The following is a 26,765-nucleotide window of genomic DNA, read 5'->3' as shown; positions in this document are numbered from 1 at the left end:
TCCCAGCAGTTTTTGTCAAATAATGAATTCTTATCCCAAAAGTTGGGATCTTTGGGTTTGTCAAAGATTAGATTGCTATTTTTATTCACTATTTTGCCCTGTGAACCTAACCTATGCCACTGATTAATTAGTCTATTTCTTAGCCAATACCAAATGGTTTTGGTGACTGTTGCTTTATAATATAGTTCTAGATCAGGTACAGCTAGACCACCTTCATTTAATTTTTTTTCATTACTTCCCTTGAAATTCTCGACCTTTTATTCTTCCATATGAACTTTGTTGTTATTTTTTCTAGGTCATTAAAATAGTTTCTTGGGAATCTGATTGGTATAGCACTAAATAAATAGATTAGTTCAGGGAGTATCACCATTACTATTCAATATAGTACTAGAAACCCTAGCCTCGGCAATAAGAGACGAGAAAGAGATTCAAGGAATTAGAGTAGGAAATGAGGAAATCAAATGATCACTTTTCGCAGATGACATGATGGTATACTTAGAGAACCCCAAAGACTCTGCTAAAAAGCTATTAGAAATAATTCAGAATTTTAGCAAAGTTGCAGGATACAAAATAAATCCCCATAAATCCTCAGCATTTTTATACTTTACCAACACAATCCAACAGCAAGAGATACAAAGAGAAATTCCATTCAAAATAACAGTCGATAGTATAAAATATTTGGGAATATATCTACCAAAGGAGAGTCAGGAATTATATGAGCAAAATTACAAAACACTTGCCACAAAAATAAAGTCAGATTTAAATAACTGGAAAGACATTCAGTGCTCTTGGATAGGCCGAGCGAATATAATAAAGATGACAATACTCCCCAAACTAATCTATTTATTTAGTGCTATACCAATCAGACTCCCAAGAAAGTATTTTAATGACCTAGAAAAAATAACAACAAAATTCATATGGAAGAATAAAAGGTCGAGAATTGCAAGGGAACTAATGAAAAAAAAAGTCAGAGGAAGGTGGTCTAAGTGTACCTGATTTAAAGCTATATTATAAAGCAACAGTCACCAAAACCATTTGGTATTGGCTAAGAAATAGACTAATTGATCAGTGGCATAGGTTAGGTTCACAGGGCAAAATAGTGAATAAAAATAGCAATCTAATCTTTGACAAACCCAAAGATCCCAAATTTTGGGATAAGAATTCATTATTTGACAAAAACTGCTGGGAAAACTGGAAATTAGTATGGCAGAAACTAGGCATGGACCCACATTTAATACCACATACTAAGATTAGATCAAAATGGGTCCAAGATTTAGGCATAAAGAACGAAATCATAAATAAATTGGAGGAACATGGGATAGTCTACCTCTCAGACTTGTGGAGGAGGAAGGAGTTTGTGTCCAAGGGAGAACTAGAGACCATTATTGATCACAAAATAGAACATTTTGATTACACCAAATTAAAAAGTTTCTGCACAAACAAAACTAATGCAAACAAGATTAGAAGGGAAGTAACAAATTGGGAAAACATTTTTACAGTTAAAGGTTTTGATAAAGGCCTCATCTCCAAAATAGACAAAGAATTGACTTTAATTTATAAGAAATCCAGCCATTCTCCAATTGATAAATGGTCAAAGGATATGAACAGACAATTTTCAGATGATGAAATTAAAACTATTTCCACTCATATGAAAGAGTGTTCCAAATCACTATTGATCAGAGAAATGAAAATTAAGACAACTCTGAGATATCATTACACACCTGTCAGATTGGCTAAGATGACAGGAACAAATAATGATGAATGTTGGAGGGGCTGTGGGAGAACTGGGACACTGATGCATTGTTGGTGGAGTTGTGAAAGAATCCAACCATTCTGGAGAGTAATCTGGAATTATGCCCAAAAAGTTATCAAAATGTGTATACCCTTTGACCCAGCCATACTACTAGTGGGGCTTATATCCCAAGGAAAGACTGAAGAAGGGAAAGGGACCTGTATGTGCCAAAATGTTTGTGGCAGCCCTTTTCATAGTGGCTAGAAACTGGAAAATGAATGGATGTCCATCAATTGGAGAAGGGTTGGGTAAATTATGGTATATGAATGTTATGGAATATTATTGTTCTATAAGAAATGACCAACAGGAGAAATACAGAGAGGCTTGGAGAGACTTACATCAGCTGATGCTAAGTGAAACGAGCAGAACCAGAAGATCATTATACACTTCAACAATGATACTGTACGAGGATGTATGCTGACAGAAGTGGATATCTTCAACATAGAGAAGAGCTAATCCAATTCCAATTGATTAATGATGGACAGAATCAGCTACATCCAGAAAAGGAACACTGGGAAATGAGTGTAAACTGTTATTTTTACCTTCTGAATCCAATTCTTCCTGTGCAACAAAAAATTCGGTTCTACACACATATATTGTATCTAGAATATATTGTAATATATTTAACAAGTAAAAATAAATAAATAAATAAATGAATACTTGCTTAAAAAAGAAAAAAAAGCTATGAAGTTCTAACAACTTCTTTAGGTAAAAATTTGCCACTAAGTATTCTCCCTTATTTATGATCTGTTTCCTGAAAGAACCAACCTTGAGCTTTATTTCTTGAATTACTGTCAGCCTCTAGGACAATGCTAGGCTGAATACAATCTGGTGAGAGCTTTGAAGTGGGAGCATCAAGAAATGAAGCAGACTTTAGTTTTTAGGGCCTCTGTTAGCTTACTTGCTTTCCTAATTTCTTGTTCCTTTCTACTATATTAACATTTTCCTCCCCGCTTACTTGCTTGCTTGTCTGGCTTCTTAAATGTCTGTGGAATGTCTTAAATGATTGTGGAAGAAGAGAAGAGACTGAGTCTAAAAACTATGGGCTTGTGAATTTGATGTTAATTCCTGGCAAATTGGATCACTAAAAACAATTATTAGTCCGAAAAGGAAATAGTAGTTATAAAGAGCTATACTGTTTTTAGTAATAGCAGGTTAGCCAGAACAATCATATATATATATATATATATATTTTTTTTTTTTTTGGCCAGGGTTATTTAAACTTATCTTGGGTATTCTTTATATATCATTTATATGGATTTCAGCAAAGAATTGAAAACTATTTTGGCTAGACAATTGGATGAATTTTGAATTGGTTGAACTGTTGGATAAAAAGAATAGTCATTGATGGTTTAATATCAGTTTAAGATGGTTGAAGCTGTGGACTCCGGGGCTTTAGGATTTTGGTAGATCCAATCTAATTATATCTAGCTGTGATCTGGCTGTCACAAAAGCTGTTATAATCTTGTTTTACTTTTAAAGAAGTATAACTTTCAAAATAAGGAAATGATAGTCCCTTTCTACTCTTAGTCATATCTCATCTGGAGTATTATGGAGTTTTGGATTCCACAGATTAAGAACATTTCTAAGCTTTAAAGCATTTAGAGGAGAGCAGACTGTGTTCTCCTATGCCAGACTGTGAAGAGTTGTTATGAGGATAATTTGAAAGAACAGGGTATGTTTATCCTGGAGAAAGGAAAACTCAGGGTAAATGTGAATGTTATCTTCAAATATATGAAAAGCTATTATGAGGAAGGAGGATTAGATTTGTTCCATTTGGACTCTGGAAAATGAACCAGGAGCAATGAGTAAGAGCAAAGAGCTTGATTTAGACAGTGTTAGGAACAATTTCCTAGTAACTAGAGCTAACTAAAAATGGAATGTACTGGTTTAGGTAGTGAAGGATTCCCCCTCATTGGTGGTGTTCAAACAGAGGATGGATGGCTACTCATATGGTTTAGTATAGTGATTCTTTCAGAGTTTAGACTGTACTAGATAGTCACTAAGATACCTTCCAATTTCCAGTATATCCATTCACAATCCCACCAGGACAAGGCTCTATTGTGTAGTAGAAAGAATGTTAGACTTGGGAGTTAATTAGCTTATCATTCAAGAACACATTAAGTCCTTGCTTTGTGCCAGTCACTTTGCTAGACACTGGGGATAAAGAGAATGAAGCAATTTTTATAAGCAGAGAGTTTACATATGAATGGATTAGATAGCAAATATGTATACATTTATACAGAATAAATGCAAACATATTCCAAATAATTAAATATGAGGTAGATTGCAAGGGAGGGCACTAGCTTTGAAGGAGATCAGAAAAAAATTTATATGAAAGATGGTGCTTGAGATGGTTTTTAAAGCAAGAGAGACTCAGTGAGCCAAAGACACTGGGATTGAATGTAACCTCTACTAACTTTGTGACTTTGGGCAAATAATTTAAGCTTTCCCAGCCACATTTTCCCATATTTATAAATATGGGGTGGGGCTAGTTGATCTTTAAGACCTCTTCCTTCTCTAGATTCTGATGCTAGGTTATTTTTTAGGCTGTTACACGAAGGAGACAGGAAGCCAGCCTAATAACATGCAATGCTATGTGTATGTTGGGGCGTGGGATGGTAGAAGGAATGATGGGGAGTAGGAGGAGAGACAGAGAATTTGCTATTGAATTCATTGAAGTTCCATGGGTCAAATTTCACAGTCAGATGTGTAGCTTGTCTTCTCTGAAGAGGGTTATCTTCTATAGAAAAAGATGAGCTGCTGATTCTCTGCATCAAATCCCTTACTAGCCTCATTGTGATTGTTTGAGCTAAACTCATTTCTATGTACATTTCACTCTGGCATCCTATATAGAAATTGTACTTTTTTTTTTTTTTTTTTTTTTTTTTTTTTTTTTTTTTTTTTATCAGAGAAGCAGCTGCAGTAGTGAAAAAGGCACTGGACTTAGTTTCAGAAGACAGGTTTGAGAACTTGGTTAAGTCATTGGCTTTTTCTGATCCTCAACTGTAAAATGAAAATAATATGATTTGTACTACTTTTTGCCATTGTTTTGAGAGAAAAAAAAGATATACATTAAAGTGTTTTAAAATTCCTGTTATTTCATTATTATCACTGGTGATTTGAAATATTTATATTTGGATATTTTAATATCATTTTTGATACTCCAAATTATCTTCCTGATCCAGGTATCAACCACTATTAAGGCTAGAAAATCCTAAAATCATATCATTTTGATACAGGAATGGATTTTAGATATTTAAACTCCCTTATTTTATAGATGAGGAAAATGAGATATTTAGCAAGGTTAAGCAACTTGTGGCAGGTCACATAACTTAAGACAGTGAAGAACCAATACTGGATTAAAAGTTTCTTGAGGTCAAGATTCATTCTCCAAATTCTTTTATTTTCTTTGTAAGATAGGAATTGAGTAAATTAATGTCTTGATTGACTGATCTTTCCCTTGACAAATAGAGGGAAAAGAAGTCCTAGACATAACAGGAATTAGCTTTCTTTCCAGGGTTCCATTTTAAAAAATCACTTATTCTGTACAATTCTGGCTAATGTGGCTAAGTCAAGGGCCTTCAGGCTTCTTAATAGTTTTACTACATTCCTGATTTAATTTCAGGTTGGTTATGAATCAATTAGATTGTTAGGAAAAAGCTCAACCTGCCGCTGGACAATGTATTTCAGGAAGTCAATTCTAGGGAGTCACAGTTTGCTGATCAGAGTAGGCCAGGGCTATTTCTCAGAACTTAAATGGATGTTTACAAGAGGTCTACGAAATGTGTGCTTTTTCCATAAAGCATATCTAATGTTGAGAACTCCATTTCTCTGTTGAATTGCATGCAGCTTATATTTTTCAATATCTAAATGGGTAAGAAGCAAATAATTAACTTTCCAAATAAGATGTTAACATTTGACAAATGATTTTTCTTTGAAGCTTGTAAACTTTTACTGGAAATGTTTCAGCTTTTGGAATTTTGGCAAAAGTAGATAAACATTTTGAAAATATTTAAATATTTAAAATATTGCTTTGATAAAAAATACCAATTAACTTAAAAACTGTATTCAGATAAAAAAATATTATGAAACATTTAAAATGTTTCCTTGTAATAAATTTACCTGGCAGTAGAATCAGGTAAAAATATTCATGGAAATGTTTGCTATTTTGAATTTTGAAATTGAAATCACAAAGAAAGCATGTTATTTCTGAATAAGTAGTGGCGTTTTTCTAACTGCATGTTTCTTGGACACTTATGCCATCATGGTGAATTCTTACTAATAGTCTTTGAACTTCTTTCTCTGTCCTTTTCTTCCTGGCCATATTTTTGCTGCCTTTAGCGCTTCAGCATGGAAGGGATCTCAAATGTCATTCAGAATGGCTTCCGCCACACCTTTGGGAATTCGGGTGGAGAGAAACAGGTGCTCGGTTATCTTTATTTTCCTTCATTCTCTGCTTGTTGCATCTCTATGTAAGTCAAGATGTTGAAAGCTGTTAAGTTTTATTATTTAACTAAGACTATTACATGGGAAAAGTAGAAGTTAAAACATATTTCCATACATGTAATTCTGCAGAATTTCTCTTGAGGGAGGAAATTTTCAGGTTAAAATACATACATATAGGCTTTACATTTACTGTAGAACTATAGTCTTCATGCTTAGCCTTAAATGTTTATGCACTATTTTAAAAAGCTAAGTAGAAGGTACTATTTCCTATATGTAAAGAGATAAAGATAACATGATCTTGTTTCATCAGAAAAAAAAAGTCAAATGTTATAGCCTTTATTGTTTGATTTGGCTTTTAAGGTAGTTTTTCCACAAACAGCTATCTATCTGTCCATACATACATTTTTCCTTTTAATTGTATTAAAAGAAGACACTAAGACTTAGCTATATGTAGGTCATACTATTGAATTTATATAGCCAGCCATGCTGAATTACTTCTGATGAGTGAAGGTTGGACACATGAATGATCCAGTATCATCAATAAGCTTTTTATAAGAATCAGATTTGCAAATGTACAGCTTATTAATAACATTTCAAATTTCTCTTTTCTAATATTAAACAGCCCTTTAAATATAGAAGCAGATTTCCATTTACAATAGATATGTTTAATCTCTAAATTTAAGGAAAAAACTTACATTTAGCTTGATTATTTGAGAAAATTAGTGTTACCCTTAAAGTTCGACCAAATATGGTTCTAGATGTTCTGGAATCAGTGTCCATGGGCACTTTTTTTTTTTTTTTTTTTTGGTGCTTGTGGGAGGCTTGCATGTTTCTTATATACTGTTCAAGAAAGAGTGGCAAGTTCAAATCAAAGAGGTCCTGTGGGAAGTCTCGTGTATGGTTTAGGATGGAGCTGAATCTAGAAAGGTTGTTAGCTCATCCCATCTCTCAAAGTAGTTCCATCATTCCCAAACTGATTCCATTCCCAGAATTGGGATCAAATTTTCATGAAAGATTATACTTGAGTGGCATATGTATACCAGAAAGTTTCCTGAAATGCACTGAAATAATGGGACATCAAATGGTGCTTTTTTGTCTTATATGTGTATGTTTTTAAATGAAGAAACAACTTCAAATGTGTCATTAAGCATTATTGTGGTAAAATCCCTTTCAAAAAGAGGGTTTATTGATCCTTGCTGGGTTTCCCTCTAGGACATGGGACAATTTGAATTGCTTGCTGTTAAATAATTTCTTTCATGTCAGACATAGATTACAAATGGGATAGGACAATTCAATGCTAGTGTACTAACATTGTGGGAAATGCAGTGAGGTATATTAAAAGTAGCATGGTAGCATGGCAAGGGTCAGAGAAGCTACATTCAAATCTTACTCCCTATGGGTCACCTTGGACAAGTTACTTAACTTTTTGGGCCTCAGTTTCCTCATCTGTAAAATGAGAGGGTTGGATTAGAATTGGGGGTTAGGGGTGGGGAGCCTTATTTCTTCCAAAAGCCATTTGGATATTCATAATATCAAAAATTATCAGCTGATAGAAGTCAAGCCTTAGGGGTAATTGTACCTAGCTTTCAGCTCATCATTGCCTGCCATTGCCTTAGCAAATGATTTTGCTGGCCTTATATGGTTTGCAGGCTGGATGTTCCACATCCTTGGATAAGATGATCTCTAAAATCCCTTTTAGCTCTAATTTTTTTTACTTTAGTGTATGATGAGTAATTGGTCTGTCAACTTAATGAATACCAAATAAAAGTTGAAAATTCAATACAAAGATTTTGGTCAGAATGGGAGAAACTAAATGATTATTTTTTAAAGTTTTGTGGATTTAGATTATTACTAACAAGCATACAATTTGTCTAAAAAAATGCCTGTCCATTTATTCCTTTATAGGTAAACTGTTCTTATATCTTTCTTTCTCTTTTGTGAACTTCATGTGTTTTTAACTACTTACTTAATTTAAGAAGTAATAATATATCATTAATGTTTAAGAAAATATATTTATATTAGCTTTTGGCAAGTGCTGATGTACAATATTTTTGAAGTTTTCATTTTGTTGTTCAAAAGAAAAAATAACTGAAATTAAGCAAGAAAGGCAGAATACACACAGTGTTAATAAGATAGGGTTATAAATTTTAGGGGCTAGATGGATTAGGGACTAGTTCTGGGATTTAATTGATTTAGGAAGCCTTTAGTTGAGGAAGTTCCACCTATGCTGATTAGTGTCTTCTTGTAACTAGTTTATGCAGATGCCTTGTAAATATTTTATTGAATATCTGCAAGGAGAATGAGACAAACTTTAGCTTTAAAAGGGAACAAATGGTCTTTATATCCATAAGTGAATTTTTAAATAATAGAAATATAAAATATATTTTTCTATGATAAAATAATAGTTTTATAAGAAATTGATTTGGTTAAAAATGAAAAATAGAATAGTACACGTAATAAAATATACATATGTTGATTAGTAATGTGATAATATAAAGTAACTAGAATTTTGGTAAATTTTTTTTTGGCAATTAAACATAATTAAAGAAAATAAATCTTTACTTTTCACTTGGCAGTACTTGACAACAGTCATTCCTTATGAGAAAAAAAATGGACCACCTTCTGTTGAAGATCTTCAGATATTAACAAAAAGTAAGCAAAGGATATTTTAACTCTTAACTTCCTTATTCCTTTTGATTCCTAATATATTTGTTTTCATTTAATGATATTTTTATGTCACCTGGAAGAAGAATTGCTTAAGGTAATATACCAAAGAGTTTCTACCCCTGCATATAATTATTGAAACTGGCCAGCTATTGAAAGTTATATGGAGTAGTTTAGGTCTTTGCTCTCTGGCAATATACAGATTTACTACTATATCTGTAGTTTTAGATCACTGGAATTTTTCTATAAGGGAAGGTGTAAGTTTCTTAGAACTTTTGGGAATGAAGTCTGGTAGTAATTTTAAAAATTTTTCAAAATTTATTTATTTTACTCAATTACATGTAAAAACATTTTTTTTTAACATTTAAAGTTTTTTTTTTGAGTCCTAAATTCTTTTCTTCCCTCTCTCTCCTTCTCCCCTCTTTGAGAAGGCAGACAATTTGATATGGATTATGCATATTCAGGCAGACACAATTTATTTCCACATTAGCCATGCTATAAAAAACCCCCAAAAGAGACGTCCCAAAAAATCTCCTAGAAAAAGAAAGTTTAAAAAAAAAAAACAAAAAAAAAACACCTTCAACTTCGACGCAAATCATCAGTTCTTTCTTTGGAGATGGGTAGCATTTTTCAACATATATCCTTGTCTTCAAGCATTTTATTGCTGAAAATAGCTAAATTGTTTACAGTTGGTCATGTATATATAATATTATTGTTACTGTGTTCAATGTACTTCTGGTTTTGCTCACTTCTTTTTGCATCATTCATTCCCAGGTTTTTTTGACTCTTCTGCTTGTCATTTCTTATAGCACAATAGCATTCTATCTAAATCATATACTACAACTTTTTTCAGCCATTCCTCAATTGATGGGCATCCCCTCACTTTTCCAGTTTTGGTTTTTTTTTTTGTTTTTTTTTTTTGCCATCACAAAGAGAGTTGATATATTTTTGTGTACATAGATCTTTTTCCTTTTTATTTTTATCTCTTTGGGACACAGATCTAATTGTACTATTGCTAGGTCAAAAGATACGCAGTTTTATAGCCCCTTAGGCATAATTCCAAATCCCTTTCTGCAATGACTAGATCAGTTCACAACTCTTTTTGACCATTTATCAATTGGGGAATATCTCATATTCTTATAATTCATATATTTTTGACTCATTTCTCTGTATATTGAGTAATGAGACCTTCAACAGAGAAACTTGCTATAAAATATTTTCCCCAGTTTCCTGCTTTCCTTTTAATCTTGGATGCATTATTTTTATTTGTTTAAATTCTTTTTAATTTATTGTAATTAAAATTATCCATTTTTGCAACCCACAATTCATGCTCTCTCTCATTCTTTCTCTCTCGTTTGCTCATAAATTTTTCCCTTATTCATAGATCTAAGTAAGCTTCATGCTCCTGTAATTTGCTTATGATATTGCACTGTATGTCTAAATCATGTATCCATTTTGGTGTTATCTTGGTATGTGATGTAAACTGCTGGTTTATATCTGGTTTCTGGTTTCTGCCATACTGCTTTTCAAAACTGGAAATTTTTGTAAAATAGTTTTTGCCTGCAAAGTTTGAATTTTTGTATTTGTCAAATGTTAGACTACTATATTTATACTAGATTACATTTACTACAGTGTCTTGTGAACTTAATCTATTCCATAAAGGCATATTTTAAAGTTATTTGGAGGGGAACATGGGAAACTTTTAAGTGAGTTCCTAATTTTACTCTGCCATGTTGGCTCTACCTCTGAAAGTTTGGAGTTCTTAGAAGTACTTTTTTTTTCTTGAAAATTCACTATTCAAGGCTGGAGTGTGTGTTCATGACTATTATAGAGGGAATCCTGTTATAACTGCTTCAAGTTTCTTGCTTTCAGGAAAGGTAATGGATAAAAATAAGACAGCTGTTTGTCGGGCCCATGCATGTTGAAAGCCAGTCATAATTAGGAATAGCTATCTTAGGCATATTCTTGAGCCACATAGAACTGGCATTTTTTTTCCTGTTAAAAGCTTTGTAATGGGGAATATGTGAAAAGAGAAGTACATTAATGAAGTGTGTACGCTAACAGCCCAGCCTTTCTGGAGAACAATCTGAAAGTATGCCCAAAGGGCTATCAGACTGCATATTCTTTGACTCAGCAATACTACTAGTTGATATGTATCTCAAAGAGATGAAAGAAAAAAGGATCAAATGTACAAAAATATTTATGGCATATTTTTTTGTGGTGGCAAAGAACTAGAAAATGAGGGGGATATCTAGCAGTTAGGGAATGGCTAAGCAAGTTTTGCAGTATGATTGTGATGGAATACTATTGTATATTATTGTGCTGTAAGAAATGATGAAGGTTTTAGAAAGTTTCAAAAAAAATATGAGAAGATCTATATGAACTGATTCAGAATGAAATGAAGAGAACCAGTAAACTGTGACAGCAATGTTGTAATGATGAAATAGTAAGCTTATTTTGATTATACAGTGATCCAGGATAATTCTGAAAGACTCGTGACAAAAAATGCTCTTAACTTTCAGAGAGAGAAATGGTGAGCTGAATGCAAATTTTAGTATACTTTTCTCACTTATTTTTCTTACTTTTTTTGTGACATGGCTAACACTTAAAATATGTTTTGGATGGTGTCACATGTATAATTGCTTACCTTTTTAGTGGGAGGGGCTAGAGTATGGGAGAGAATTGGGAACTCAAAATTAAAAAGAATGCTAAAATGTGTGTATATATATGTATATGTAAATACACACATATATACATATTTACATATATATGTATGTTATTTACATCATTATATTTATTTAACATCTGTTAGGGGTAAGATGTATTAGCCAGGATATAAAAACAAAATGAAAGGTAGTTTCTGTTCTCAGTGCAGGGACATGAGTCCTTTAAGATCTTAGAGCACGGACAGTATTTCATTTTTATTTATGAATCCTCAGTGCATATTATAACACCAGACACATAATAGAAGATGAAAAATGCTTATTGATTGATTTGGCTATTAAATATATGTCTAATTATTTTGGTCCCCAAGAACTTAATTTCTTTTAAAAATAATGATGTGTAGTTCCTAGCTTTCAGAATGCTTTGGAAAGTATATACTGCAAAAATATAGAGGTTTATCATTGGAAATCTATGGTTCTGTAGAAGTAACATTCTGCCCCTCCCCCCAACCCCAATCTGGCTCTATTTTCCTTATTTCTTCTTTAAAATTTAGAATTAGAGAACAACTCTCAGATTGTAAAATGTTCTTCTCTGGACAGACTTGTTTAACCAATGTAGTTCTGGGCTCTTATAGTTATGTCTTTTCTCCTCATTGTGTCTAACTCAAATGGAATGTAATGATGTTGCTTAACAAACTATGATGAAACTTATGACTAATCTTATTTATTTTTTTTTGTCTAATTGAAAATAATGTATCTTTTTCTTCTTATCCATATGTAGTACTTCATGCAATGAAGGAAGACAGTGACAAAGTTCCAAGTTTGTTAACAGACTACATTCTGAAAGGTGAGTACATATAATAACATTGTGCACTTGAGTTTTTCTAGTAAGATAAAGCTATTTTGCCAATAGATTTTTTTCTTTAAAGTTACTAATCTAGAAAAATGGTCGGCTTTTATTATACTTATCAAAGTTATGTGGTAATATACCTGAAGCTTACAATACTAGTGTTATATGTAATATTTTCAATTTTTATTATCTTCTTATACGTAAAGAGTCTGTGATAATTTTCAAAGTTGAATATTAAACAGATGTGAACAGGATGAAGGAGGAGAAAAAAAAGGGGTTGATGCCCTATCTATGGTATAAGAACTAGGCTTCAGTAGTTGGTGAAGAGAGTAAATCATATCATAAAGTAACCAAAATTGACCACTTAGAAGACATAAAACAGAGAATAATGTATCAGTAATTTTTGTGGTAGAAGAGAATTCCAAAAAAGATTCTTCAGTGATTGTTGAAAGGAATTAGGAGAAATCCAGAAACAGGCTGATAGTGTAGAATCTTAGGTTTGAGGCATAAATATTGGTAACATGGTAACAGAGATTCAGAATAGAATGGAAGCCAGAGAGGATCATGTGAGAAGTTAATGAAAATAATTTCATGTAGCTGAAAGATAAGAAATTGAATTTCAAGGGACTACTGAAAAACTAATATTATACTAGATAAATCTAAAATTCCTCTTGTAATTAAACTTGAAAATGTGTTGGTTACTGAAATAGTCAACAGATTTGTAAAGTATCACAAAATTCATGTTGTAATTTTTTGCCCTGATACTTTAGGAACATTCCATTTGGGATGATAACTGTTTTTTTTTCCTGTTAACTCCATTTTTCACCAATAAAGTATCTTCTTGGCCAGGTTAAAAGATTGAACTTCTCTATTGGTCATTAGCTATCTCAGGAGTAAGGTTCTTGTCTCATATTCCCTATATAAAGAAAGGGGAAATGTGATGAAATGAGTCAGATAGTAAATTTGACACAAGTGAATAAATCATAAATGTTTCTAGCAGGAAAAATTCATGTTCCTCTAAATTCACAGGTAGTAGATTAGCATGGTAGGAAAAAATTCCTGATTCAACATGCTAATCCTATAATACTATCTTTTTCTGATGCAGGATTTTTAAAAGTTCAGAATTATTTTTATACCTGACATCTTTGTTTGCTTTTGTGTTCTGCTAGCATTGGTATGAAAGCTGGATTTTTCTGAGGTTTGTGTCTTACTGATGTGATACAGGAATGAGAAGAGTATAAAGAACATGTCTTACATTCTAATTAAAGTAGTTCTATACTGCTATGAGGGATAATGGTAGAATGAGCTAATAAATAATTTTCTAAATTTTAACATTTGACTGAAAAGAAAGTTTTTTGATCAGAATAGCACAGTGTCTTGAGGGGGGTGTAGTAATTTTCAAAACTCTTAGTACTTGAAAATGTAGTACTATAAATTTCACCTATACTGCATGGTTCAGTGAAACCATTTCCTAATTTTTTGCATCCTTCCTGCTTAAGCGACTGGCTTCTCTACCTCTTATCCCATATTCTCTTAATAACTGCAATTGCCTTTGGTAAGATGTTTGTGCATGTATATTGGTTTTGCATTTGTTCTCTCTGCAAGGACTGGGTGGAAAAAGAAGCTACAAGCTACTGACTACAAATAATTATGTAGTCAAGCATAAATAAGGAAAAAAATGAACAATACTGTAAAGATTGTATAGTGGAGGTGGGGATGGGTGGGTTGGTTTGAGATGATTAAGCAGTACTTTTCCACCCATAATATTTACCCCTGCTTTCAATATTTGCCTCATGAGCATCATTTGGGGAGTACTTTGCCATCTGGGAGAGGGAAAAGGAGAAGGGGAGCTCCTCTTCTTCATTGGTTTGTTCTTGGCTTCTTAAATAGTATTGATAAATGTAGCTTGTACAGCTAAACACTCATCTAGTCTTAAAGTAAAGCTGAGAGTGAAAGAAGATTCCAATGAGGATGTGAAGGTGCCTCAGTTAGTTGTGCAGGTGATCTGGAGGGAGGAATAGAAGAAGCATGGGCAGGTTAAGCGGTTCTTCCCCACCTCTGCTTAATTGTTCCCATGGCCAGTTCTGCCATCTGAGAGGGCTGAAGGCAGGAAGGTCAGGAGGGATGGCTGCTGCCATATTGTTCCTTTATGGGAGAAATGTTGGCAGAAATTTTTCATCCTTCTTTTACTACACACTACTAGTACATACTACATGTCCTTTGCTTTTTTAATATGCTTTGCAGTATAAGGTTGAAATTATAGTCACTTCCTTGTAATGGTGACAAATGAGACATGGCCTTTAGGTTACTCATTTCTGGAAAAGTCCGATTAATGTGTTTTGATGTAACTTTTCATTGTGGGATATAGCCTTATGAAATTGTTTCACTTTGCTCTGTAGATTGGAGGAATGATCATTTTAGTTGTAAGAATAGAACCCGATATTTCTGTATTCTTATGTCTACCTAGTTGTATTTTTTATTTTTATTTTTCAGTTCTGTGCCCTACATAGAGAGAAGCAAGCAGTTCACCTTCCTTGGACAACAAGCTAAATACACTGTTAGCATTTATCTCACAACCTTGTCTGTATTTACCTCCCAGCGATGGAAACTGAAGCACTCAAGCACATGATGATAAACTTCAGTATTAATAGGCAATGGCTCACTCATACCTTGTTTTGAACCAAGAAAAATTTTGAATCATGACCATTATTTTTGTTTTTGTTAATCTATTAACAATCATAAACTATCCCTTTGCCTTCAGGAAGGCAGAATAATATTAAATGTGCAGTTCCCATTTGTACATCAAGACTGAGTTTTTATTAGTTTCTAGACATCAACTGCACTGAAAAATCAAGCCTCAAGTGTTGAGAAATATAATCTGTGTTCTCCAGTGATAGCACGAACACTGATTTTTTTTTTAAATAAGAAAATTAGAATATTAGCTACCAGTATTGTATATAGATTGAATCTTATAGGACCTTCATTGCTTTTAAGGAACTAAAAGCAGGCTTTGCTTTCCCTTTAGTTACTATTGATGAATGCGAATAATCATCATGCTATTGAAGATAATTGTATAGTTTGCTATTTGTTTTTAACCAGTGGTTTATTTTTAATATTTAATAGCCATTCACTTCCAATATCACTTTTAATATTTTATTCAATGTAATTCTATTTGAATTGTTTGGAAATGCACTTTAAGAGGAGTTCTTATCCTTTGTGGTGCTGGAGAAATGATATATCACAGTATTGTCCTTGTCTCTTCCAGTGTAGTATGATGGTATTTATAGTCATATTTTCTTAAAGCATTAATTCTACTCATGGATTTATCACTAATTCAGACAACATGTTTGCCAGTCTGATCAAGCCAATGTCATGTAATAAATGTTTAAAAAGTCAACTATTATAAAATATCTTCAAATGTCTTATTCTGAAATTTTAAATTCAGGCTTCCTGAAGAGATTTCCTTTAATGTTTCAGGAACTTATTTTTACTAATTTACCCTGTAGAATTTAGAGCTTCAACCTAAAGAATTCCACACAACAAGAAAGTTAACAGACCATAGCAACTTCCAGAGAGCTGTCACAGAAGTCTTGCTCATTTCTTAGGACTGCATAGAATACTTAAAATAATATTTTAAAGATGTTATATCTTTTTATGTGTACATGACACCATGTTATAGGTGTGGGCATTTTCATGTTTATGATGGTATATATCTATACCTGATAGAGCTGATTCTGGATAGTTCATCCTGTTTTAGTGGTTTAGATATCAAAGGTCACTTTATATTGAATTTCATTCATTCAACCAGCATATATTAAGTGCCTAGTATGTATCAGGCACTGTGTTAGGTACTTGAGATTTAAAAGCAGACATAAAACAGCTATGTTCTGAAGAAATTCTCGTTCTGTGGGGGATATGAACACAAGAAAGCTTCAGAATGGATACAAAATAATTTTGCCTGGAAGGAAGGCATTAACAAATTCTGATAATGGCACTTGAATCAAGTTTAAGGGAAGGTAAGTAAGGATCCTGTGAAGGACAGTAAGAAAGGGGTGTATATAGGCATAAGAAATACCTATGCCTATGCCTATGCCTAAGCTGAACTGAGGGTAGGCAAGAGAAAGCCAATGGAGCTTTTTGAATGGAGTGACAAGGTCTTGTTCATTAAACATATCAAATCTGGCAATTTTCTGGAGGATAAGTCAAAGAAGAAAGAGACTACTGGCAAGAGTTAGATTAAAGGGAGTGAAAATATGAACCGTGATGCTGGCCATGTGAATGAATATAAGGGAATAGACGTTAAAGACATTGTAGATCTGTAAATGAAAATACTTGTCAATTGATTGAAAATGAGGGGTGACTGTGTGACCCTGGACAAGTCATTTAACCCAAGTTGCCTCGGGTAAAAAAAAAAAAAAAAAGAAAAAGAAAATGATGGGTCAGAGAAAAGCAAGAGTCAGGGATAGTTTCCAGATTGTGAAGATGTGTGACTGAAAGGTCTTTAACTATACTAAGGAAGTTGGGAAGAAGAGAGAATTTTTTTCAAAAATGATTTTAAGTATTTAAAATAAATTTAAAGTAGGCATTAACATTTTTGGAAGATTTTAATTTTGGATATATTAAATTAGAATGCTATGGGGATACAGTTTGGAAATATATCCAATAGTTGGTTATGTTGGTTTAGAATTCAGGAGACAGGCCACAATTGGACATATAAAAATGGGAGTTTTCTGAATAAAGATGATAGTTGAGCTTAATGGAGTTGATAAAATCGCTGAGGGAGTGGAGAGAAAAAAAGGCCCCTATGTAGGGATAGGATGGGCAGATAAGCCCATGAAGGAGAATGAAAAAGATGATTTTCTTTTTGATCTATAGTCATGCTTTCACCAAATTAATCAAATTAATTGGGCAGCCCAATATAATCAAAACCTCTCAATTCTGCTTTAAAAGAAATGTAGCTTAATAATACCTAGATCAGAGGCATGCACCAGCCCTGAAGTCAGGAGGACCCAAGTTCAAATCTGGCCTTAGACACTTAACTTCCTAGCTGTGTGACCCTGCGCAAGTCACTTAACCCATCTGCCTCAGAGAGAGGGAGGGAGGAAAAAAAAGTAAGGAAGAAAGGAAGGATGGAAGGAAGCAAAAAATAAAAGGGACGTCAATCAAATCTTTCTTATCTTTCATCAGTCTTATTATTTTAAGAACTTGTACTTGTCCCTAAGAACTTGTACTCATTGTTTTCTTGGTCTAGGTTTTCCTTCCTTCCTTCTCTTCTGTTTGGTTCTAAGGGGCATGTATGGAAGCCATAGGTGGATTTTGAAAAGGAATACATTTAGGCTCGTGGTAAGAAGAAATACCTTCCTGACAGAGCTATCCATCAGTAGAATGGATTCCCTTGGGAGAGAGCATATTCTTTCTCACTAGAAGTATTTAAGGAAATGCTATATGACTGCTTTTTGAGGATTTTAAAAGAAGTGTGATTGCTCATAAACAAGTTGGATTAGATGGTGGTTCCTTGCAATTTTCAAGTTCTGCTGATTCAATGACCTTAAACCACCATTTCTAAATGGGTACTTTAAAAGTATTAAAAATTAACAATATGCTCTCTTAAGTGGACTAAACTCAACTTATTTATCTTCATAGAAAACTTGACCAAGGTTGAACTGACGTTTATAACATTCCAAATTAGTGAAGCCTAAATTAGAAGCTAAAAGTTTGAATTTTGTAAGTCAACAGCTATTCTTTTTTCTAAAGGTGAAATGTTTGTGGTTATATTGATGCCCAAAGTGATCTGAAATGTTTCGTAATTTCCAGTGACATAGCCCACATAATACCATTATGGAATAATTTTCAGAGGGACTTCATGGATAACGTAGATCATTAAGGTAAAGGATTTCTTAGCATAAAACTTCCTGAACATCTATACTTGTTTCTTGTCATGAGCCTGTAGAATCTGAGTTATGATTGTTAAAACGTTTATATTAGATACTGGATGTGTCCTATTTAATGACTAAGTACTCGACTAGGAGATTGTACTATTCCATGAAAGCAGTATCTTTTTGTAGGAATGGATACCTCAAGGTAATTTTAGCCCAGTTTTCCCTACCATTTGTAGGAGGACCCAATATACAGTTTTATTTGGCAAAAGCATGGGTTCTGGGAGAAAAAGATTTTTTGGGGGAGAGAATATGAAGGGGGTGCAAGGGAATCTTTTATCCCAATAATTTCACAGCATTAACTGCATTTAAATAAATGGTGTATTCTATTGAAAACCATAGTGTATCTTTTAGATTCAAAATATTTATTTGCTGTTAGGAACCAAATCACAAAGAACCATCTTACAGTTTTGCTTTTTGAAGAAAAGGAAACAAACTGTAGAACTGCAGTGCACTCCAAGTGCCACATATCTATTTTATTTTTCAGGAAATCTTATTTGTATTTCTTTTTTTTTTTTTTACAAGAGCACAACAGGAACCAAAAAGTAAAAGAGTAATGATACAGCACTCAGGATAAATCATATCTTTAAAAATAATAATAACAAAATTTACACCATGTCCTATATCCTGTTAGTATTTTCAGAATATGACCGTGATTGTAAAACAAAAGCAAGCATTTACAATTTTTGGATAAATTTTTTTTAAATGCCAGGAATGGATTAATTGTCAACAAAATTTGTAGCAATTAGGCAGATGTAAATCTGTTTCTGTAATATCAGATTTCTAACAAATTTTGTTTTGGAAACAGAAAAATATTGCCCCTTGATAATAAATCTTTTTTTCTTTGATGCAAACAGCTAGAACACCTTTTTGATATTCTAAAACAAAAAATGGTTATTCTTCAGATTAATAAATTAGGTCATTATAATAATAAATTAATTATTTGTTTTAAAGTTCAGCAACCTCTGTTCAAGTATTTACAACAATACTTGAAAGTTCCTTTACAAAACAGAACACATTTTCTTTTCACATTAAGCATACTGGGTATCTGTGTCTTTCACAATAAGCATTTGTAAAAGAAAAGTCAATGCACAAATGGGTAATTAATATAAAAGTGCTAAGAGCTGTTTGAAAAATTAACACTATAGTATACAGTCAGAGTTATAATTGAGGCAAACTACAACAAACTTCCAGCTTACTGTGGACAATATTCCAGTAGTTGTTTCAAACAATTGTTTGAAGAAAAAAAATCCAGGAGCTGATTAGTGCTGCATGTAAATTGCCATCAGTGTCTCTAGCCAATGAGTACAATGAAAACCAATACCAAAGGAGGAAAAAAAGTGAAAGAACACCCTTCTCCATATCAAGAGCATTGATGACTGACTGCTAAAAATGTGTGCACATGCATACCTTCTTGTGTGCACAAACACACTTACATGTGTGAATGTATATATATATATATATACATACATATATATATATATATATATATATATATATATATATATATATATATATATATATATATATATTTACACACAAGGACACACACCCTCCTCACTTTCAAATTAAACTGTAGTTAGAGTGAGATCTTTTCTTTGTTTTTTAAAAGTTTATAAGTGATTAAAAGCATTGGTATGGAATGCCTATTTAATCTATCTTTGCTCTGGTTAAAATCTCATAAAAATACATTCAACAGGAAAACATAAATTGTATGTGTATAAATATATATGTATATATATATAAATATACACATGCACACAAATACTCTTGTTTTTTTTTGAAGCTTAAGATATTTACATAAATATTCCTATAATTGCTAAAGTTTAAAGAGGCATATTTTTTTTTCTGAGCTTCAACAAAGGTGCTTGAATAATATACAATTAAAATTAAGCTGCTTCCTAGCATGGAAGTAGTTTCTATTTTGTAGAACCAGTAAATAATAAGGAAAAATCCTAAAACAGTCTTTTTTTCCTTAAAAAAAAAAAAAAAAAAAACACAACAAAAACAAAAACAAAAACCAACACAAAACAACCTGTTTCCTTTTAAGCTAGAGCTTCAACAAAAATTAACCTTTTTTTATACTTTGAAACTATGAACAACCAACACAACAGAACAGAACAAAGCAACAACAAACAAATGGACAAGCCCCTGGAAATGCCTTGGCGTTCTTTGCCCTTTCCTTCCTTCTAGACTGTCATAAGAAAAGCTCCAGTGCTCATATCAAGAAATGACTTTAGTCTCATTCATTTGCTAACTCTGCCAGTAATTGGCTGATTGGCTTGGAAGAAGACAATAAAAGCAGCACAAGGAATAACTGTACACATCCTTAATAACCCGCATCTGAGAGATCTTGCTAACCCATCTCCCTGGCTTTCTCACTGCCTACTGCACATTGTGATTGTATTAGGAGAATCTGTGGCTACAGGACACCCAGGGTGGTGGATGTTAAAGGCTTTTGTCTCCGAGTGTCATCGTTCTGAAGTGGTTACAGCAGCTGAATCGTGAGACCCTTTTTCTCATCTTTCACTTAGGCTAGGCTTTGTTGCAACCAATTTGTAGCTTTAAGAACAATGAGAAAAAACAAATCCTCCCGATGCTCGGCCGTTTGACTGGTTTTATTTTTACCGGGTTTCTCCCCAAGCCAAGCTGACCAATCTGTCTTCCCAGCACAACCCTCCCACCCACTTCCCCAACTCAATGCTCCCACCCCCCCTCCCCCAATATTTCTACAGCTATATTACAAGCAAATATATCTTAGCAACTTTTGAAAACTTTGGTTCTAAGAAAACACTTGGTCAGTTATCATGAGGAAAAGTGGGAATGCTTGTTCTGGCACCTCGCTGTAGACAAAGCCCATCCCGGGAAGGTCTTAGAGCTGTACATGAAGTCACAAATCCAATACAACCCACTAAGCAAGTGCACAAATTCTAAATTATAGCAGATTTAGTCTTTTTCTGTCTTTTTTTTTTTTTTTTTAACCTCACCGAGGGTATAATTCTTCACACTGTCTGATAGAAATTATCCGCCTGAAGGTTATTCTGTTTTTGCATGCTGTAGAAGCCACTAAATCTTGCATCTGGGTCAGCAATTCTTAGCATTCTCTGAGAACTATCCACCTGAACCATAGTTCCTTTCTTGCAGTCCACATACACCAGCTGATTGTTTAGGGAAGAAGGCTAAAAAGAGAGAAAGAAAAATAAGTGAAATTAGTTATTCCCCAGCCAGTCTACAACCTATAAAATTAACATTGTCAGTCTTCAAATAAAGCGGTATAATATTTCTTTGACCCAGCCAAAAGGATGAGATGGTACACCATTCTCTTCCTGGTGGTGTCACACTTTAAGGACAGATTAAAACATGTTCAGGGGAAGAAGACTAGGATGATAAAACTTGGACAGCATGTAATAAAGGAATCTGAGGTATTTAGCTAGCTCTATCCAAAGTTACTAACAATCTCTTGATTGCCAAATTGAATGGTCTTTTGTCAATTGTCATCGTTCTTTACACTGCCAATGACCCTTTTCTTCTTAGTATCCTAATCCAGCCTTTCCAGACTCACATTTTGAAGTGAAAATTGTACATCTTGAACTGGATGTTCGGTAAATGTCTCAAACTCAGCACATCTAAACCAAAGTCATTATTATTCCCCCTAAAAATCTTCCCCCTCCTCTTCCCTATTATTTTTGAGGGCACCACCATCCTCCCTGTCCCCCAGACTTGCAACTTAAGTGTTATCTGGACTCCTCTTTCTCTCAGGAAATGACCAATGTCTGAAAATAATAAAGAAGCTCTTAAACAAAACAAAACTAGAATTCTCTAGAAATATAGAGTCCACTCTTGTAACCACCCTTGATTTGTGGGCTTTGGCCTTATCTTACCAGAAACAGGACTTCACTTCCTGACCCCTAGTGCCAAGAAGAAAGGCAACTGAAGGATCGAATTAATGTCAAATCCTCTTTCCAATTTACCTAATGCAAATTAACTCATGTCATCACACATGTGTATGTCTCTTGTACTTTCCAGCACTTCTTTATGAGTTGTGTTCCTCTATTAAAATTTAATCTGTTTGAGGATAGGAATTGTCTTGCTTGGTAGTAACTGTATCCCCCTAGGACTTATCACCGTGGCTGGTTCATAGTGCTTAATAAATGTTCTATCAATCCAATTTTGGAACTGTACATTTAAATATAGTCTGGATGACAACTGCTTTGGGCTGATGTAGAAGCTATTCCTGATTTGGGTGGCAAGTTGGATTAGCTGATGTTTTCAGCTTTGAGATAATACACTACTTAGAATCCAGCTATAGAGAACATTTTCCTTGGTGATGGGTGACACCCTTCTATTGTGTCCATAGCAGACATAATCAAAATGCCTTTGTGAAGGTGGAGCAGCTTGATAATAATGTCTGCCCTCTCTATCAATATAGGAGGATTCAAATTCAACCTTCATTTTGGTGATTTTCATACTTTTTCCTACTCCATGTTCTTTTCCCACTATTTCAAGAGCCAATACAGGAAATGCACTGAACTCTGAGTCAGAGAGGTGAGTCTTAGGCCTGCCTGTGCTAACTGTGTGACTTTGGTAAGTCATTCTACACCTCTGAGTCTGTTTCCTCATTTGTAAAGTGGAGATATCATTTGTACCACTTTTTTCATAATATACCTGTGAGACTCAAATCAGATTACTTATGTAAAATACTTTGCAAATTATAAAGCTATAGTAATATGTCAGTCATTGATATTATTCACTTTTCATTGCCCTTTTTTTCTTTTTTACCATCACACTTTTTTTCCCCTCAGCTACCTTATATACACTTTTGTCCCCTCTGTTCTGGATATTTTCATTCTTACTCAGTTTCACTCTTGCCTCGCCCATGATAACCAAGTCATATTTAGCTTTCCACAAACGTTATAATCTGTCTCTTATGAATAAGGCTATGTCAGTTGATTCTTTGAAAACCTTAAGGCCAGTTGAAGAGATTGGATATTTAAAATGTCAGAGTTCATTCAATTAGTGGAAGATTAGGAACATTTTCATCAATAACATGGAACTAGCAGTATGAAATCACTAGCTATCTAATATTTATAATCTGATAATCATTGGAAACTATGATGCATAAAATCCTAGTTCCATTAAATAATTCTGAAGTATAAAATTTGAATGTTTTCCTAATTTCACAATTCAAAATAATAAAAATTTCAGTGTTCTACCTTAGTTGGTGTTCGATACCAACAGAGCACTGGTATCCATTGTTTCTTCTGATTTAGAAATAGGAATACTACTATAAGACCCAGGACTCCCATTATTCCTGCAACCCAGGCAAAGGATGCAAGAGAAGTATCTTCACTTAGATGTGGTCCATTACCATCTCTGTACTCCACCTGAAGGTGACCCATGTCTGAAAAAAAAAATAAAACAACAAAATATAACTACTTGTTGCTAAATCCCAATCCAGTTTTGGAGGGCTATCTAACTTTCATGGAATAAAGATCTCAATATTAAAAGGAAACACATACTCAGTCCACATCATCTATGAAAGCATATTTGAAGACTTATGAAATGATCTATACTACTACTGCTTAGCTATTCGGAAGTTTTTTTCCTGATATAAAGATTAAATTTGTTTCTCAGAAACTTCTATTTTACCCATTCCTGCTCATTCTTTTTACTTCTGCCCTCTAGTGCCAAAACAAGTCTAATTACTATATGACACAGAAATGTCTTTTAAGTACATGGATTCAGCTCTCATGCACCCCGAGTCTATTCTTCAGATTAAATACCCTCACTTTCTTCAGCTCATTGCCACAAACTCAGGGCTCCCTAACTTTGATTACTCTCTAGTTCATCAATGGTTTTTCCAAAATCTGGTATACACAATATTTCAGATGTGTTCTGATAGGAAGATTACAGTGGGAATCTCATTTTTTTATTTCTAAAAGCTATTTCTTAATGTAGCCCCAAGCCTTTTTTGGTTGCCATACTATTTGATTCATTAAATCCCCGATTTCCCCCCCAGATAAACGAGCATATAATAATACTTCTCCTAATACTGTACTTGTGAATTGAATTTCTTGAATTTAAATATAAAATTATTATTACTTTTAATTTAATCTTCTTAATTATTTTTTCAAGTCTGTCAAGATCATTTCAGATCTTGATATTGGCACTCAGTATGTTTTCCACTCATCCTAGCTTTATACCATTTATAGATTTCAGAAGGAAATTGCTAGTGCCTTTATTGAAGACAAATAAAAATGTTAAAAAGCAAAAGGTTGAAAACAGATCCTTTATGGCCTTCTTTCTGATTCAGATGGATCCTTTATAGTATGATTAAGTAACAACTTCTATATCTATTTAATTGTACTATTTCCTAGCTCATCTCTCTTTTTTTCTGCAAGAACAGCAAAATATACTTTTATCAAAAAACTTTATTAAGTCTAGGTAAATGGTTTTTGCAGCATTCCCCCTTTCTCCTCATTAAATAAACCTTTCAAAAAAGGAAATGAAATTACTTTGTCACAATATGATCTTGATGAAGCCAGTCTGGCTTTTTGTAATCATATATTTTCCTAAAGACGTTCATTAATCAATTCTTTCATTTTACAGTATAGAATTTTCTGAGGAACTCAAGTCAAGATCACTGGCCTATAATCTGAAAATTACACTTTCTTCTCTTTTTTTGGAGACGAGGACATTTTTCTTTCTTTTTTTTTTTCCCTTTCAAATTTGTGATCTTTCATATGTCACTGACTGACAGGGGTTCAGCAATAACACCTGTCAATTCTTTCAAGCTCTGAGAATGTAGTTTATCTGGGTCCTTTATCAAGGTCAAATAAATATTCTCATACAATTTCTTTACTTTGAATATCAATTCCTTATTACACATTTTTTGTTCTGTGCTCTCCAGTTCAAAATATAGACTCCAGGACAGAGAAAACAAAATCATAAGAACGAGTTAGGCAACTTTGTCTTCCCTCCATTATCAGGGTCTCATAATTTTATAACACAAGTCCTTTCCCTTTTTCAATCGTCCTCTTTTCTTAAATATGGTTTAATAAAACCAAAACACTTTTTGTTATAGGATCATGCCACTATTTATAACCATTATCAGCTCTTGCATATATTTTCTATTGTACTATTGACAGGATATATTTAAAAAAAACTACATTGGTGACTCCTTTGTGTGTGCACAGAAATCTCTTTGGACAATAATCCATTGTTTTCCTTTACATCTTCAGAATTTCATTCTTTACAGTTTCCATCCTTTTTTGGCAAAGTCTTTTTATCTGTAGATTTTTTGGTCCATGGGATAATATTTATCCTTCTCCTGGATCCTCTGACATTTGATGTCTGAAAAGGAAGAATCTATATCCTATGGTTAGCTTTCTTCTCACTAGTCCAAACTCTAGGAGGGAGTGGTCATTTTCAAGTAATATTTCCCTCATTTTTAGCTGACCAATTAGTTTTCTTTTTTTAAATCAGAATCAGATCCAGAATGAAATTAACTCAATTTTTGAAGGCTGGAGTTAATGCAGTACGTTATTAGCAGCTCCTTGAGAGGTTTAGCAAGTTTTAGATAATTGAAGTCCCTCATCACCATCAAGCAAAAACATTTATTAAGCATGTGAAAGGAACTGTGGCAGCAAAAATAAAAATCATGATGTTCTATCCCTCAAGAAACTAACCTTCTATGTATGTTTTTGTTTAAATAATAACTACAAGGTCAATTTGTGGAGGAAGTATGGTGTTTGATCTGACTATTGAAAGAAAATCAAGGATTCTAAGATGTAGAAATAAGGAGAGTGTTTTCTAAGCATGGGGGTTATCCATATTATGTGTAAGAAACAATAATTCGTTTGATCATTACTATATTATGTCTTTACTTCCTGAACGTCCCTCATCTACCTACTCTTTCTATACAGATGATCTGTAGTATGCACTCATATTTAAATGACCTCTTTTCCTCCCCAAATTCATTCCATAATGCTTCCCCCTTCTTGTTCCCAGATTTTGTCATATACGGAAACTTTTTTTTTTTTTTTAACATACAATACTATCTTTCTTTTGAATAAATTATATCAGATCCACATGCTAGTCATGAATCTCATCTCACTTGAACTTAGTGATTTCTAATGAGGTCTAATTTGCCTTTTTTTGGTTAAAGCTTCTAGATTATTTTGTTACCTAAACTTTTTGCATTAGAGATTATGGCTGAAACTTTTCTTTGCACTCCCAAGTGTCTCAATAGCTATTATTTCTGCATTGTGGCTTCTCTAATTTTGCACAGGTAAACTGTTTTATCCTTTCCCCAAACTTTTTAGTTTGAAGTTGTCTTGATTATGTTTGTAAGACACCTGACAAATATATTCTCATTAATCTGTTTATGATTGCTCATCTACCATTATTGT

At 33.4% G+C, this 26,765-nt stretch overlaps 2 protein-coding genes across 11 annotated transcripts in view; one reads left to right on the top strand and one right to left on the bottom strand.

Moving 5' to 3' along the window:
• Positions 1-15,826, top strand: part of FEZ2 (fasciculation and elongation protein zeta 2) — a 63,779-nt gene extending 47,953 nt beyond the window's left edge. For 2 of the 4 annotated variants that reach the window (XM_074288177.1, XM_074288176.1), the window contains 4 exons: positions 6,137-6,217; positions 8,818-8,893; positions 12,350-12,415; positions 14,912-15,826. In XM_074288177.1, the coding sequence (XP_074144278.1) occupies positions 6,137-6,217; positions 8,818-8,893; positions 12,350-12,415; positions 14,912-14,928 (240 nt within the window). In that variant the 3' untranslated portion in view covers positions 14,929-15,826. The remainder of the gene's footprint in view (positions 1-6,136; positions 6,218-8,817; positions 8,894-12,349; positions 12,416-14,911) is intronic. The other 2 variants (XM_074288179.1, XM_074288178.1) reach the window with 1 other exon arrangement.
• Positions 15,827-21,207: 5,381 nt separating this feature from the next.
• Positions 21,208-26,765, bottom strand: part of CRIM1 (cysteine rich transmembrane BMP regulator 1) — a 227,497-nt gene continuing 221,939 nt past the window's right edge. For all 7 annotated transcript variants that reach the window (XM_074288169.1, XM_074288171.1, XM_074288172.1 and 4 more), the window contains 2 exons: positions 23,568-23,755; positions 21,208-21,533 (listed from right to left, as the gene is read on the bottom strand). In XM_074288169.1, the coding sequence (XP_074144270.1) occupies positions 21,357-21,533; positions 23,568-23,755 (365 nt within the window). In that variant the 3' untranslated portion in view covers positions 21,208-21,356. The remainder of the gene's footprint in view (positions 21,534-23,567; positions 23,756-26,765) is intronic.

Source organism: Sminthopsis crassicaudata, chromosome 2, assembly GCF_048593235.1.
Source record: "Sminthopsis crassicaudata isolate SCR6 chromosome 2, ASM4859323v1, whole genome shotgun sequence".
Lineage (NCBI taxonomy): Eukaryota > Metazoa > Chordata > Mammalia > Dasyuromorphia > Dasyuridae > Sminthopsis > Sminthopsis crassicaudata.
The sequence above is the reverse complement of the archived record's forward strand: the minus strand, read 5'-3'. Positions and strand labels throughout refer to the sequence as shown.